Raw genomic sequence first — 17,585 nt, forward strand, 5'->3', positions numbered from 1 at the left:
TTAGATTACCCTGGCCGAAACTCTGAAACATAAATCTAGGACCTCGACATTCCATGTCGATTGGAAGACGGAAGAAATCTCCCTTGGGGTCAAGGAGTGACTCCCCTGTTCAAACAGGCACCAAAGAAGCATCTTGCCGGTCTGCATTTTCGAGGCTCCTGCCGGATCCCGAAGAATCTGTGACACAGGACACAGACTTCCAAACATCTCCGAGGCTGACACGAGTCCCCAGCAAAGCTGAGACCTGTAGCTATCACGTGAGACGTGGGACCGGAACTCCTGGACATCCAGCACATTTGCTACTGCATCTACTTCCCAAGCTTTCCCGAAGTTGTGCATTGGGCTACTTGTAGTCCAAGCCCTGAGCACCATTTGCACTGAAGATTGTGGGCCTACACTTCACGAGTGTTCCGTGGGCCAACTTTTGGCATTTCTGCTCGAGGCTCCTTTACGATCCCTAGTCCGTTGACTGGTGGGACCCTCACTAATGCAAATCCTTTGTATCTTGGGCTTTCCTGGTTGCTCCAGACATGTCCTGACTCCCCTCCAAAGGGTGAGTCCCTCAGACCTTGCTGGTCAGCACCAATGCCAATCTTGTCATCTTGCGTGGGTTGCTGTTGCCAAGGCTTGTTGGGTTCAATCCGGATACCGACGCTGCAGCACTCAACATCCGACATGGGACATCTCGAATCCAGACCCTGGTTGTCGTCGACGCCTCCTGGTCCTCGTGGCTGAAGAGTCAAGCTTCACCTACATCACCTTAAAGCACCCAACATCGGCTGGCATCTTCTTGTCGCCTTCCTGGTCACTGGCTAGTGACCCAGACTCTGTCCCCTCTGCTTTCAGGTACTTCAGATCCCCGATCCACCCTTGGATCCATCTGGACACTTTTCACCTGGTCGCCTGCAGCACTTCTGTGCAGCTCTCCATTGGAAACTGCGACGAAACTTGACACGAAAAGACACCTATGCACCCGGCTTCCCTGGGTGAGGTAACGCAAGTATTTTGGTGCTCCCGTGGGTCTTGACTCTCGAAGTGTCCAGTACTGAAAGGGTTTTCCCGTAGTCCACTCCCAAGTGTCCTTATTCTTTAACTTTTGCCATAGAAGTCAATGGTGATTCGCGCCTGAGTTTAGACACTGCACGCGTCCCCCGTGGGTCGCCTGCGTCCTTACCTTGGGTGGTTCCTGGTTGCCTCAGCGGTTCTACAGGCCCTAGGCCTAACTTCTATCTCTCACGTGGTTCTTATAACACTTTCTTAGTATATGGTTTGTGAGGCCCTTAAGGCAAACGTATACTGTGCTAATTTACTGTGTGCTATTTAAGTTCTTGTCTTGTACTTTTGCCTCTAGCCTTATCCTGTTCGAGGCTCATGACGAGCTGAGCTCGTCATGAGCCACGGCGCTCCGGTGCTCATGACGAGCTCAGCTCGTCATGAGCCGTGGAACGCTCGCATGAGGGGGTAATTCCCCTGCTGTGCTGAGCCTTCCACGGGAACGGGTGTGGCCGTGACGAGCTGAGCTCGTCATGAGCACAGGAGCGCCGTGCCCCATGACGAGCTCAGCTCGTCATGAGCATGGGGGCGCTGTGCGCGCCCCCTCCCCCCCAGCACAGCGGGGGATTAACCCCCGCAGCGAAGGGGTTATAGAGACTAGGGGGGTGTGTTTAGAATAAATACATATATTTTATATATACCTGGTGTGGTTCTCCTTTCATTTGGTCATTCACGAGATTATAGACTGGTAAAACAAGCTGCTTTACATTCCTTCAAGACTTAGCCTGAAGGCTGCTCTCCATAGCTACCAATAGGATAGCTTTCTGTAAAGGTTGTCTTATACCTACCATCAACAAGGGTCGTTTGGACTGGTGCAAGGTGCCCACTAGAATAGTGGACATCATATGCCAGGCCAACTTCTCACACTCCTTGAACTGGAACACAAGCAACCCAGGACCGTGTTTTTCCTTGTTAGGACTCATCAGCCCAGGTATGGTACAGGTAAGCCCAGACTTAGGTCCTTTACACACTCTCACTGGTACCACGCTATGCCTAGCTGGAGGGCCCTACCTAGGGCGAAACCAGTCATGGGTTGCTTGTGTTCTTGTTCATCTGTGCCCTCTAGTCCAGCTTCCTCAAGATTGTGGATTAGTGGGTCATGATCAACTGTGTTAAAGAACCATGTGCAGGGCAGCAATCCAGTTCCGGTCTATTACATTTTCAAGGTCATCCCAAATAGAGATTGTGGCTGATTTTGTGCCTTTTCCTGGACGGAATCCAGTTTGGAGATAGGAAAGTATGTAATTGTTTACAAAGCACTGTGATATCTCGTTGAAGGCTGCTGGTTTTTAAACTTTTCACAGGAATGGGCCATTTATGATGATGCTGAGAGTCTTGATTGTCCTGGTTAGTTTTTTTTGTTTTTTTTAACAATGGGCATGTGTGTGTGCCTTTAAGCCTTCTAAGAAATCTCCTGGTAAAGAGTTGTTGATGAGTGGTCTGATTGGGAGGGTGCTTAAGTTGACCATAGAATGTTTTTGGAGATTTGAGGTGGACAAGAAACATAAGGGCAGCTGGCTGACTTGCTTATTTTTACAAGATCCATAAATTCAGTTGGTGATAGCTCTTTGAAGGAGCGCAAGTGGCTTAGTTTGCCGTTCCATGGGGGGTTTTGTTTCAAATGAGTTGGGGGATGCTGTTTTTTTTGTTTTTAAGTAAGAATCTAACATATTTGCTTTAGATGTCTAATGATTTGCCAGTTTGTCACAAGATTCTCGAGAAATTGTATTTCTAACTCCTGTGCATTTTGGCTAACACAATTCTGTGAGTATTTTATAAAATTCTTTGTTGGCACACTTTGCATTGTGGATTCAGCCTCAATATTATTGCTTTTGTGATTGGTGAACTTTATATTCTGTTGTGTTGGTGCAGGCATACCTTGCCTTAAAAGTTGTTTGTTTTGAGCTAGTTGTGTTACAGCTTAGCAGTTAGCTTTTTTGATCTTTTTTAATTTTGCTTTGCTACTGGTAGATATTTTCAAAGGAATTAAGAGAGCAAATGTTTTCTGGAGCCATCAATAGAGTGTTTGTTTCAGAAGGGATTGTAACCAGATATGTGTGTGGAGGTAAGCAGGTTTTAGAGTTCATCCGAATTCAGCTTGTCTAAAGGTCGATAAATAGTTGAGGATATGATCTTAGTTGGGTGAGTTGTAGTGTCTTGTGTTGCCTGATCTTGTGACTGGAGTAATCCTTTGGAATGTGACTAGGTCTGGGTTGGTGAAGATTACATCTAATGTGTATCTAGCGATGTGTGGGGGATTGGGAACGAGTTGCTGTAAGTTGTGTGTTGAGTTGGTTTGCCAAACCATATGTCAAGGTCACTAAGGATGTAAAGGTTTGAGTACATTGTAAAAATGGTTAGAGTTTGCATCTAGCAATGTGTCTGGGAGTGTTGCATTGCTCAGTGGTGGTCTGTTTAATATGACGGCTAAGCTAAACACTCACTGTAATTGTAAATTGCATCGTGGTCTCTTGCACGTGGATGTAAAGGGGTGCCCGCTTATCTAGCATCTGTTCACACTCAAACACTTACTTTAAAAAAAACGTTGGCAAAGTCAATAGGTCTGGCCTTGGCAAACCTGCAATGCAATACATTTATTTTTTCTTTGCAAACATATGAAATAGGCATTAAGGCTGTCTAAAGCTAGGGTGCATATGTTTCCAAAATGTAAGTAAAGCAAGAGCTATCACAAATGCCATCCCAAAACACATTAAAAACATAAAATGAAAGCTGAGATTGGCCTACCAGCCATAGCATTGAAGTGACTTTTTTTGGTACATGTGCAAGAAAAAAATTCTGTTGCTCACAGTAAAGAGTGGCAATGGCTGAACTGGGGTGAATATTGCCCTATTCTGTAGGCTATGGTGGGCGGAAGCAAAAGGAGAATGAAATTACAGAAGAGGAGGTATGAGTGAGTGTGTGTGTATAAAATGGATTTATTTAAAAAAAAACTTGAGGCAGGCTACACAATAAAGAGGTCTCTAGGCCAGACCTAAAAAAGGAACATAGGTATCTCCAAAGTGTTAGTATTTCCAAGAGCGGCCTGAGGCAGCCAAAGTTCACACTGATGGTGGATGCCACATCAACAGAGTAGAATCACGTAAGTTAATGTGATGGAAACGATTAACCAAAAGTCAAATAATAAGGTATCCCTCACAACACTACAGACCTATGCCTTTGGTAGTGGATCACATTTACAATGTGAGTTTTTTCTGCAGGTTCAACACGATCACAAGGATCTACTACACGGTGGTGGTCAGAAAAGAGGCACAGTTGTGCAACGACTGAAGACCCTGGCCTACTTGTGTTTGCCTTCTTTCGCCCTGGAGGTGACCGGAAACAACATTCTTATGAAAGCTACAGACATTTCTGCCTTGGTGCAGGAAGATGAAGGAGGGCGTGAGTCTGGAATCTACTCGCACTGCAATTACGAGCTAAGTAACCATTTGCCGTGACGGCGTGCATGTTTACAATTACTGATGTGTCTGTACATTCTGTCCTTCATTCCTTATTTAGGGTGTGACATTTTCGCCTCTACCCCCCGCCCGAGACCCATGGGGCGTGGATCGCTCACATAACAAGTGAGCATTTCAGCCTTTTAATTTCGTTCATTATGTGGTGATTCGTGTTAGCAGTTGGTAGCAATGCACCTAGGGTCACTGGCCTTTTTCTGGGCCCATTGATCGTCAATCCAACACACCACAAACCACTTTAATCGATTTAATTAGGCGTCCTGGTGCCATAGTGATTACTTATAATATCATTACTCGCGCGCCTTATCTAGCGAGTATTTCTTCAGCTAGACTTACAACCACTGTAAAATAAACATTACAGTACTCCTCTGACCGGATAGGTTATGAATTTCAGAGCCAGAGCACTTCATTGAGCATGGTTATGTATGAATGCAGTACTTAAGCCAATGAACTAACTGTGTGTTATGTTTTTCATGTCTGTATGTCATTTTTTTATTCACAGATTCTAAGGGCACCTCTAATTTACAGGTCACCCCACAGACCCCCTTGGGTTTGCTCACACAATTTTCACAGCTTTTTAACTTTCATGTCCTCTGGTTAGGGTGGGCCTTAGCGTGCCCATACCGCCGAGGTACACTCTCCCATGGTCCTGAAGAATGCCCAGTAAATTAAACACAAAGGGCAGAAACATGTTGACCCCACTCTAAGTGGAAACAACCAAACAATTTATTTAGTAGATTTTCCTCACACATAGTTTTTAATATGTCAGATTGGCCACCGAATAAAAATCTTTTTTGAGACACAATCTGGTCATTTTTAACGATCACCACACTTTCACTGATCCTCACAAATTCCCGCTCCGCAGTAATTCTAGCGTCGCAGCACACCGGGTAAGCATTCGGCTTAACCCGGTGGGGCCCTATGATGAAGCAGGTCACCAACCAGGTTGGTGAGTGAGGGCTTTCCTTACAAATCAACTGGATTTGCATACTGTGTCCTATGCTCTTGAACCACTTCATGAAAGCATACTCTTTCGTTGTTGAAAGCAGGAAGATGAAGCCTAAACATGGCAGCAGAATTAAAGTGCAGTTTTGGCACTGAGCAGATGGTATATTAATCCATTTTGCCTAATTAATCGCTAAGAATAAAATCAGCTATTCATAACAGGTCACATGCACCATACTAAGCCAATGTTACAAAGCATTAACCACTGGTATTTACGGGCCGGGAGGTATAGCACTCAATCTCTTGCGCAACATGGACTGGCTGTTAATTTTCTCGACTGATTTAAGTCTGCTTTGCACTATTAGGAAATTTCTCATAGGAAATGGAAAAGTGGAAATATTGCTGATATTAAAAACATAATTTCATGTTGCAGGCAATCATGGTATACTAGTGCATGAGAATAGTGAAATAAGTTAATTGTGAAACAGAATACCGCTGTTGCCTCCACCAAACACACTTTTAAGAGTTTCCTGGTATTTACTACAATAGAATTTATTCAAATAAAGACAAAATCACAGATCATTGCAAAATCACTCTTTAATCACGTTTCATAATTGATAGATCTGGGTGCCTATGTCAAACAGTTATCTCCTATACTGAATAGATGCAGATCGCTGACATGAAGCAGCTTTTCTTTTCATCCCTTGCTCTCTCTGGCTAAAACAGGAGAATGGCAGGCGAGCGAGCTGCACTGTCCCCCAGGGTGAGGTGAACTGACCCTGGGCTCATGGCTGGTACCAAGGTATGAAAAAGGTTGCACGGAGGGCAAGCACACCCGGCTTTCTCAGGCTTGGGAACCCCACAGATGATGCTGCCAGCTTCTCTGAGCTCTCCTCCCATGAGCTGTTGCTCCAAATCTCAGTGGGGGCTGCAGATTTCAGTTTGCGAGGGGTCCCTTCAATGGTGAGGCCGATTCGCTCTTCATTCGTCTTTCCTCATATCTGTGCTCCAGTGACCTGCAGGGAGCACCCATGGATGTTTATGGAGGAGCATTGAAAGACAAACAATGGCAAAAAGATAGGAACATTACAGGCAAACAAAAAGAGGGCGCACCAACATTAATGGCCACGCAGGTACAAGAAAGGGAGCTTGCTGCAGCATTGCAGGCCATGAAGCAGACAACAGAGGGAACTGCACCATTACACCCCAGATAGGAACAAACAGACGAAGCAGCAGCGTTGCAAGCCACAGAGGAAATAAGAGAGACAAGGCAACATCTTTCCACAACGTCATTCAATTCCTCGATATATCCATTTTGTGGTTTGTCCAAGAACTGTAGTCCCAGATTGGACGCCTTTTAATCTACCTCTATTTTCTAAATGTTATGCCTTGTTAATTTGTTTGCAAAATGTTTTATCAATTTGAAAATATTGTCTATATACATGTGTTTAAGTTGGCATGAATAGGCAGCAAATTTAAATTACCCGGGCTCAGCCTGCTGGCACGGACATACGTTTTAAAGTTGCTGAAGATAATATGGCTTTTAAAATTGCATGCACAAGTTTCTATATGCATGTTTCTCGTCTGCGCTTGTTGTTTTCATAAAATAGATGAAATGGGATTTGTTTCAGGGTGTTGTTTTCTTGTACTGAACAAAAGGCAATTGCTTGTGTGTCTTAAGAGGAAGCCATGTCAATGTTCTAGTATGCTGCAATATTGAAGACCTTTCGCCAAGGTCTGTTCAATGTTTTATTAAGTCTGTGCATTCACTGTAGTTAAGTGTTGTAAAACCATTTCCTTATGAGCTCATTCTTAGTAGGTATGCAAAACAGTCGTCCCCAAATGTTATTTATTTTAAGTATTTTGTTTTTACGAAAGTCATTGGTTGTTGTCACTATTGCTTCACTTTACACCATATTGCATGTGTGGTTGTCAAGGTCTGAAAACCATAAAATGTGTCCTTTCTGGGATGTGTGCAAGACTATTTGCAGGCTTCCTGTTTGCTTTCTCAAAGGCAGGCTCCATGTTAGTTTCTTTGCACATTTATACTTCTAGACTTTTTCCTGCCTATCAAACCGAGCAATCTTTACGTCACACAGTCTGCTGATTTCTATTTTGACCATCTGGCTCCTTCCTTGGAGGCAGACTTCATGTAGGTCCCCTTGCCGACTTATACTAAGACTCTCTATTGACTACTGAGTAGATGTATGCTAGTTCTTTGCTGAACAGTATATTTTGGTTTAAGCTAATTCCCTTATGTTATGACCTCTCACAATTGGCTTATTTTATGCATTATTGGAGATGATTTGACCCCAACTGCTTTTTATTATCCGTAATGACTCTTAAGTTTTTAAAAAACTCTTAGGAGTTGACTTAAGAATATTGTCCAGCGAAGATGTCTGTTCTAATCCTAGAGGCCACAGTCCTGTGGGACTCACACAGCCCTGATCCTGTGTTTCGCTCCTTTAGGTTTAGTAGGGCTAAGCACCGCCAAGTTCAAACATTTGAAACAACAAATTAGCTAATGGCAATGTCATTCCTTACAGCAATCAACAGCTTAAGAAATATACTAATAATGACAATCAGTTGTATTGTGTTGTGATGGTAGCCACAATTGGCTTTATTGCATTTTGAATATTATTTATGCACTAATGCGAACATAAGCGTTTAGCACAATGCATTAGTATCCACTCTAAGATGGCGGCTGCCGATTTTGATTGAAGTCCTATCTTTATGTTTACTACTCGTGCAACGCGGGTGTTTAAATGTAAGTTGATGGAACCTCCCATTGTCTCATTACTGACGAAGGCCGAGTGCCGAAAGCGCTTTGTGTGAGATTAAATACTTTTGTGAATTCTATCCTTGGAGTGCTGCCTCCTGTTTCCCGAACATTGCGGGGAGGGACTGTTGGAGCGGACATTGTTGTCGGGTGCACCCCCGACTGGCAGGCACCCGCCTCTGAGTGCTACAGGCTGGTGCGAGTGGAGCTGTTATTTATAAATCCAGTTGCACAGCGGAACCAACGCTTTGGATATATTAGCGGTTTTTTCCACTACAAGGATGCAGTTTCCCGAGGGCAACAATTGAATTAACGTCCCTGGATTAGACCGGGTAAGAGACTAACCGCTTTTGAACCATACATGTAAAAGTTGGAACACCGCTGGCGGGATAGGTTCACATTTCGTGGTCACGGCTGTAACCACGAGCGTTCAAAATGTTTTGTGAAACGGAGAGACGGAAGGCTGAGGAAGGCATGTTTAAGAATAAGAAAAAAAGCTGCTGGGGCACAGGGGGATGCACCTGATACTACAGACAAAAACGCAACTGACTTGAATGCGAAGTTGATTGCGTTAGAACGTCTCTATGAAAGGGAATGCAGAAAATGGTGGGAAGCAACGTCGCTTCAAAACTATATTGATGTGGATCGTGTGCCTAGGGGGCTGAGGATCTACACCATCCCTGCATACGAAAATCCGGACCCCCAGCTACTGGACGCATGGGCGGAGCATACTGCCCAGTCATGTAAGGGCAGTTTGATGATATTGGTACGCTTTGCCTGGTCTGACAGAGACAAAGCCTTGGCTGAAATCAAAGATATTGAACATGACCTCTCCAAAGAACAAGATCAACCCAAATTGGAAGAAAAACGTGAAGCAATGAAGAAAAGATTGAAAAATATGAAGAGAAAATTAAACTAAGAAAGGAGGAGAAATTTGAGGAGATGAAAAAGACTATCGCATGGGAAGGGTACTTACCTTCTCCAAAAAATATGACCAACCTCGCAAAGAACTGAAAATGAAAAAGAAAAAACAATCTGGGACAAGCATACCTGTGCCTGAAACCTCTGAATCATCGCTAACTGGAGAAGAGGTATCAAACGAGGACGGTCAAGAAGACGCAACTGAGCCCTCGGGTTTTCAGGAGGAGTATCAAGTAATGCGCACAAAACAATATCCAGGGGGGAGGGGCAAACCCCCAGAAAGAAGAGCACAAAGAGGAAGACGAGGAGGGGGGGCTGGAGCCACAAACATCGCAGGCTCGCCACCCGTAACCAGAAGCATGAAGAGTGCCTACAAGAAGAAAACATAGGCATTGAAGACAATCTTACTATTGTAAACTTGACACCCAAAATCCTGACTACCGAGGAACAGAATATCTTAAAATTGGGACTCACTTTTTGCCCTGAAAGAAACTTTGAGTTTACGCAAACACGCATAGACTTGTTCAAGTTCACCCGCAAACTAAAGCTGTATAAATATTTCAAGCAGAAACCTCCCTTACCTAAACCAGCGGCTGCTGGTGACATGGAAGAAAGCACATTGCTATGTAAAGATCTTGCGGGGATTCGATATCTGGAAGAACTGAGAAGGGAGGTAGAGGATGATGATATTGTCAACCTAAGAGACACTCAAATGGTGACACACATGGAAGTGCAGCAAAGAGGCGGTGCAACGAATTTCAAACCGAGTTCCACTTTTATGCCAATAATGGGAACGGATGCGATAGACACTTTTTCTGAAGCTGTGATTCAGGATTTAAAATCTCTCAGATGCAAATATAAATCAGATCATGGAAGGTCTAACTTCACCTATAAGCAACAAACAGCATTAAGGAAGTTATGTGATGATTCGTCCCTGGTGTGTAAACCCTCGGACAAAGGAGGGAACATTGTGTTAACTAAATTGCAGTATGAACGAGAGGCACTGCGACAACTTAATGATCCAAACACGTATATGAGAGTGAACGAATCCACATACAATAAGAGCATCAAAGATTACCACGATATGATATTGAAGTGGTACAATAACAATATGCTGAATGGTGATGAACATTTGTTTTTGAGATGCTTAAATCCAGTGACCCCGACCTTTTACTATCTACCTAAGATACATAAGGATCCGGTGAATCCCCCCGGGAGGCCGATTGTAGCTTCTCAGGGCAGCCTAACTGAAAACTTGTCAATATACGTTGACTCTTTTCTTTCTCCACATGTGGTCAATTTGAAATCCTATCTGAAGGATACTAAACATTTCTTGAACTGTATTGAGAAAACGGATTGGATGGATGGGTATACTATGATGGTCATCGACATTGCTAGCTTGTACACATGTATTGAGCATGATGAAGGACTTCAAGCTATTTCCTGGTTCTTGGAAAGTAGGCCAGTGAAGTACTTTGAACATAACAAAATGTTGATGGAATTTCTAAGATTCTGCCTTATGAACAATATCTTCCTCTTTGGCACGAACCTCTATAAACAGCTAACAGGCGTGGCGATGGGCACTTGCTCAGCCCCTAGCTTCGCGAATTTATTCGTGGGGCATTGGGAGGAGCGGGTGGCTTGGCCCGAAATCAACAACAAGTGGAATGATCTGGTGAAATGTTGGTACCGCTATATAGACGACCTGTTTATTATCATTGAAGGATCAGTTGAACTAGCTGAGGAATACCTGGAGGTACTCAATAATAATGACAACAATTTGAGATTCACAGGAGAAATTAGCCAGAAGGAAGTGAATTATCTTGATTTGACTGTTTTCATTGAAGGTGGTAATCTGCATACTAAGCTCTTTCGCAAGGCAACCGCTGGCAATTCGACATTATATGCGACCAGCGGACATCCTAAGAGCTTGGTCAATAGTATACCGTATGGTGAACTATTGAGGATAAGGAGGAACAACACTAAGGACAATGAGTTTAGAAAAGCAGCCAGCAACTGCATACAAAGGTTCAAAGCGAGGGGATATAATGCTGAAACACTTAAACAAGCTTTAAGTAAAGTGGAGAATCTAGAAAGGAGCAAATTGCTGGAAGACAAAACTCGGAAAAGAAATACGGAAACTGGGCAATTTCGACTCATAACCACTTATTCAAGGAATTCCGGAGACATCAAGCGCATCCTGCGTAGACATTGGAATATCCTCATGACGGATAATGTTATTAAGCAAGATCTGCCCTCCTATCCTCTAATAACATTCAGGAAAGCCAGAGCACTAAAAGACTATTTGGTCCATAGTCACCATGATGAACTGAAACCCAAACCTAAGATTGAACCCATGAAAGGTTTCTTCCCCTGCGGACGATGCAAGGCGTGCAAGGGAAGTAAACGCATTACTCAGTACAACATACCAGGTGTAAAAGAACCAAAGAGAATTCGTAAATTCCTCACATGCACCACGCCTTACGTGGTGTACTGTCTTACATGTCCTTGTGGCAGAAGGTATGTGGGCAGTACAACCAATCCGGTGAAACTAAGAATATTGGAACACCAGAGAGCGATCCAGAATGCAGATGTAAGTTACCCAGTCGCGAGACATTTTGATAAAGAGCATGGACGCAACAGAGAACTACTTACCTTCTTCTGCTTGGATTCTGTCCCTGCGAATGTTAGGGGCGGTGACAGACTCTTAAAGTTAAGGCGATTAGAATCACGATACATTATAGACCTGTTAAGTAAAACGCCAACTGGACTTAACATGCATGAGGATTTAGCTGTGCATCTGGTATGATTAGAGATATCTGAAGTTATCGATGATTTAATTGACTGCATCATTGCTTTATGTTTTCTGTTTGTTTTAACTGGAATGCTGAACTGATCTTTAACAATAATTATATTCCATGAGGGTTGTAGCACGTTGCAGAAATTATGATTGATTGATTTATGCCCATCCAGGGCTTGATAACATGAAGAGATATGGGGATTATGTGCTTAGTGTAAATACTGTAGCCATACGGCTTTTGGGATTATTTGACCCAACTATTACACTATGCTGTGACATTAGTATATTTGAACCCGTTTTAAGATGGCGGATGCCTATTGAATTTGAGTTAACTTATATTTGCCCATTCAGGGCGTAATTCAGCACTAATAATGACAATCAGTTGTATTGTGTTGTGATGGTAGCCACAATTGGCTTTATTGCATTTTGAATATTATTTATGCACTAATGCGAACATAAGCGTTTAGCACAATGCATTAGTATCCACTCTAAGATGGTGGCTGCCGATTTTGATTGAAGTCCTATCTTTATGTTTACTACTCTTGCAACGCGGGTGTTTAAATGTAAGTTGATGGAACCTCCCATTGTCTCATTACTGACGAAGGCAGAGTGCCGAAAGCGCTTTGTGTGAGATTAAATACTTTTGTGAATTCTATCCTTGGAGTGCTGCCTCCTGTTTCCCGAACATTGCGGGGAGGGACTGTTGGAGCATATATATGTATATGTATGTATGTATATGTATATGTATGTATGTATATGTATATGTATGTATGTATATGTATATGTATGTATGTATATGTATATGTATATGTATATGTATATGTATGTATGTATATATATATATATATATATATATATATATATATATATATATATATATATATATATATATATATATATATATATATATATTTTTTTTTTTTTTGCAGGATGATGGCAAGGAACCACTGGTAGGATCTGCTGCCAAAATAGTATGGTATCCTAACGCACTGTGTAATAAGGTTGAAGGAAATTTTTTTTTGTGCTACCCAATAAATATGTGAGAAGAAAGTAACAACATTGGAAACCTTTTATCTTCCATCTGAGGAAATATTTTCTTGCATACCAAAAGCAACAATTATAAATAACCTTCAATGTCCTGCGGCTCACTGTAAAGGGGATAAACAAGACAATAATAACAAAATATTAGCTACACAAGTGACTCCAGGGAGTGGTGTTATCGGGGATTATAGATGGAGCACTGAGTTTACTCTGGGGAATGAGGAAATACCAGGGAATATTGTATTGGCGGTCTGATTGCCCTGTTAAATCTTCATTTTGCTCTCAACCTTCCCTTGAAAATGTGGATGCTTTTAGCAGCCTAAATCTCCAAGTCAAACTAAAGAGATCCTCAATATGTCTCGGATTTCATAATTTCGTTGGAGCTGGTAACTACTGCTGTCGGCTCCACTGGAATTAACTGACCAATCATAGCTAGACCAATTATAGGTTTTTGTTCATTGGTTACACCAAGACATAAGTAAGTATTACATTTGAACTTCAGCAGGAGCTTGGTTGACAACCAGATATGAAGCAGGATTCAGACACAGAACACAAAGACACTAGGCACATCACACCCTAATGACACCAAACGAATATCTGTAATCAAACAGGTCCACCTCAAACAAAGAGGTCAGTGCGTATCTTGATGACCTTGGGATACACACATGTGGTTAAAATACCCCTCACACACCAAAAGGGCCCTTGGTGTCATGCTTCATCATCGGGGGCATGTCGCCCCGAAACATGTCGACCCACACAGGAAAGTAAGCTCATAAACCCGCTTACTCTTTCCGACACCACCTTTTTTTAACAATACCAGCCAGTGCTTATTAAATAGTTTTTTGTATCACTAGGCCAGGTATTTTTTAACATCACTCACCTATCACCCCTGACCCCACTGACACTCACTCCATTCACTCACATAGCACCCACAATTAAAAAGGTGCTCCAGCGTAGTCGCTTGTCGCAGCACTGCCCCGTCCGGCAGCCGGGCGGGAAGACCCCGATGATGAAGCATGACACCAAGGGCCCTTTTGGTGTGTGAGGGGTATTTTAACCACATGTGTGTATCCCAAGGTCATCAAGATACGCACTGACCTCTTTGTTTGAGGTGGACCTGTTTGATTACAGTTACTTTTGCAAGAGGAGGACGTGCCCACCTCGGTGCCACACAGCACCACCTCTTCCTCCCCCTTTTGATTTCCTTACCAAACGAATATCAACATACACAAAGCAGTACACCATACAAGACAGGAAACATTTCCCCTATTTAGAAATGAACATCTGAAACTCTACCCATACATCAACAAGTACACACTATGCAGTCCTGAAACTACAGAAAACACCCTATACCCAAACAGCCAAGTTCCAACCCTCAAGTAAAAGCAGCTATTTTAGTATGTCGCTGCAAAAACTCCTCACTATTAACCAGTTGAATTGTGTGTTCAATGAAAATGATCCTACTCTTTCCACGGGGCCACACAAACATTAACTGTGTTGTACTCTCGCCATAACTTCTTCCTCAAAGACAGGGCCACAAAGTAGCCTAAAAAGGGCAGGTCAGACTGCAACAGTAATACCTCAAACAAATTCACAAAGAGAAAACACTTGCTCCACACTTCGACCACCCTCCACCTACCAGCCGCCACGGTCATGCCCCTCTATGTGCATTTGGTGGCAGGGCCATAGTACTGCAGGGCTGTACTTCATCCATGTAAAGCCTTAGTGCATAACATGAGTCTTCTATAGCCTCCGCTTCACTACTTTCCGGACATACTGCAGCAGGGGCCAATTTAGTACATTAATGCCGAGCTGGTCTGTGGGCAAGCCTTAAAAAAAATAAAAAATTCTGAAAAAAGTGACTAATACGCTTGACCCATAAACTTGTCTCAAATTGAGTGATCCTAGGCAAATATTTAACTTCACATTATGCCTACTTATTCATTATCACACCTTCAAATATGTGAGTTTAGCGTGTCTGCTGTACAAAAAAAACTATTTTGTGACATTTAATAGACTAAATGTTTGCACAATGTATAATAACAATCAAGCCCACATATAGGGGTACACATGACCCCTAAATTGCTACAATTAGTTTTCTATTAATATTGTCAAGAGGCCAGGAATGTTTCTCAGTTCATATTTAAAAATGTTTACTTTTAAATGCATTATTAATGCATGATGTGGTAGTGAACTGTCATTCACAGACATTTTCCATTAAAATGACCACAAACATTCCCACTGACATGCAGTTATACTGATAAAACTAAATGTAAAAGGATAATGTGTGCAAATCGAATTTAGCGAATATTTATCATTTGCCCATCACCAAGTAAAGTGTTTTGATTTGTTTTGATCCTATTGAAACTTTTGTTTGCAACTCACTTCAGGATTACATACAAAAGTGATTTCCTAACTGCTGAAATATAATATATATATATATTCATATGTATATATACATATTCTCAGAAGTACTCGAAACACAGATAAAAGCCTTAAAAGAGGGACTTAAATACAGGGATAAGACAAATGAATGTGCAGTCTGATCTATGTTTTAAATTATATAGCTAGGGAAACAGTCATATTCTGGCATAAGTGAAATTTCAGCCCTAAAAACGAACAGTTCTGCTCAGGCTGGTCTCACTTTGGCAGCAGTAAGGAAGCCTTCCCATACCAAGGAAAAGATAGATGTTCAACTGGTTTTCATCCAAGTTAGAACCACTCGCAGTTGCGCATGGCTGTGGGGCTGATCCTCAAACTAGGCATCAAAAGTACCAGACAATTGAATAAAGAACTCAAATGGGCATTACTAAGGTCAGCCAACCTTAGTAATGGGATCTTCCAAAAAGGCGCAGAGTACAATAATGTAGTCTTGTGGGACATCAGCACCTGGTACAAACTGCACGCAGCTTTGGCAAAAACGTTTCATGGGGAACAGTTTCTGACACCACCGTTAGGTAAGAGCCTACTCACAACTTAGAACATGGGTACAAGATAAAAACATAAGACATTTACATGCCCAAACAGCCCTTTGGCATTATCTACGAATAGAAAATAAATATGATCTATTTTAAAAATAGCTCCAGTAAAAGCTATTTCAGTATTGTTGCTTCTTAGCTGTCCTTACAGTTAAAGCGCGTTGTCTTGTCATAATTTAAAACTAGCCCTACTAAAGCAAGAGGCAGGCTGTTTTCCTAAGCCATTCAATCTTGATTCCAAAGATTAAAAATATTACCGCCCTATATCTCTGTTACGGACTTCTGCTAAAATTCTGGAAAAATGTGAATGGTCAGCTCATGGAATTTACTGAGTAGCATGAACGGTTGGATCCCTCACAATCTGCTTTTCATAGTGGCCATAGTACAGACCCCACCTTGGTCTTTGCAGTAGATAGTATCAGATCACTAGTAGGCCGGGGGAAAGGCAGCGGCACAAATTGTGTTAGATCTGTCCACAGCCTTTGATTAGGTCTCCCAGTTTCTCCTCACTTACTGACTAGCCCAGTTTGGTATTAAAGATCCCACGCTGAATCCTTTGAGGTCTTTCCTGACTGACAGAGTTCAAAGCGTAAGCCGTGGGCAGTTTAGGGTAACATCTTTTTATCTTCCATGCAGGGGAACTCAGGGCTCTTCCCTACATCCATCATTTATAACAAATAAGAAAATTATATTCCTTTTTACCCGACTATCAACCAATGCATTACAATCAAACACACACTGTAAAAAATGCCTATTTATTTGTACACAGTGTGTGGTTGATTGTAATGCATTGGTTGATAGTCGGGTCCAAGGGAATATAGTTTCTTATTTGTTATACATTTTGGCACCCTGTCCCTTGGATAGCAGGGCCTTTCCCTTTACTTTAAATTCTTTGCTACATCCCACATTATTTAAATTTACGTATGCTCATTGGCTAAGCTGATTCTCCATTATGTCATTCAGGTTTTATCTTACACGGATGACACACAGATTATTGTTTCTATTATGGAGGATGTGCACTCAATAGTCATCAGCTTTAACAACTGCATGAAGGCAATTTCTCTCTGGATGAATGATAATTTCCTTAAATTGAATGCAGACAGAGGTCATCTTTGACAGTCATCCCTCGGTCTGGAGTAACAATTGGTGGCCAGATGTTCTCTGACTCCAACATCCCCGGTTAAGTTTCCTAAAAATCTTGGAGTCACTTTTGATCAACAATTCTCTTTAGCTCTTCAGCTGAATCGAATGGCATCCTCATGTTTTATTATTATTAGATCTTTAAGGAAAATGTAAAAGAAGAAACACTACAATTCCGGACCCATCCACTAGATGGCGGAATAATGCACAGCATGTGAACCCAGAAATGATTCACGCTGCAAAAGTGTCCTTATATTCCGTCAACAGCACAGAAAACAGTGGTTCTTGCCATGAACTCATCATAGATCAATTATTTAATCCCCTGTAGTTGAATGTCAAAATGTTTTCGTTGAAACAACTGCAAACTGTCCAAAAGGCAGCTGCTTGGCTCATTTTGGATATTCCCAAACACCAATCAGTCTCGAGTGAGTTAGGGTCTCAATGTGCTGAGGGAC

At 42.2% G+C, this 17,585-nt stretch overlaps 1 protein-coding gene across 9 annotated transcripts in view; it reads right to left on the reverse strand.

Moving 5' to 3' along the window:
• Positions 1–6,052: 6,052 nt before the first annotated feature.
• Positions 6,053–17,585, reverse strand: part of DECR2 (2,4-dienoyl-CoA reductase 2) — a 98,823-nt gene continuing 87,290 nt past the window's right edge. For all 9 annotated transcript variants that reach the window (XM_086941178.1, XM_086941179.1, XM_086941180.1 and 6 more), the window contains one exon: positions 6,053–6,487. In XM_086941178.1, coding sequence (XP_086797304.1) covers positions 6,453–6,487 — 35 coding nt within the window. In that variant the 3' untranslated portion in view covers positions 6,053–6,452. The remainder of the gene's footprint in view (positions 6,488–17,585) is intronic.

This window comes from Lissotriton vulgaris, chromosome 10, assembly GCF_964263255.1.
Source record: "Lissotriton vulgaris chromosome 10, aLisVul1.2, whole genome shotgun sequence".
Lineage (NCBI taxonomy): Eukaryota > Metazoa > Chordata > Amphibia > Caudata > Salamandridae > Lissotriton > Lissotriton vulgaris.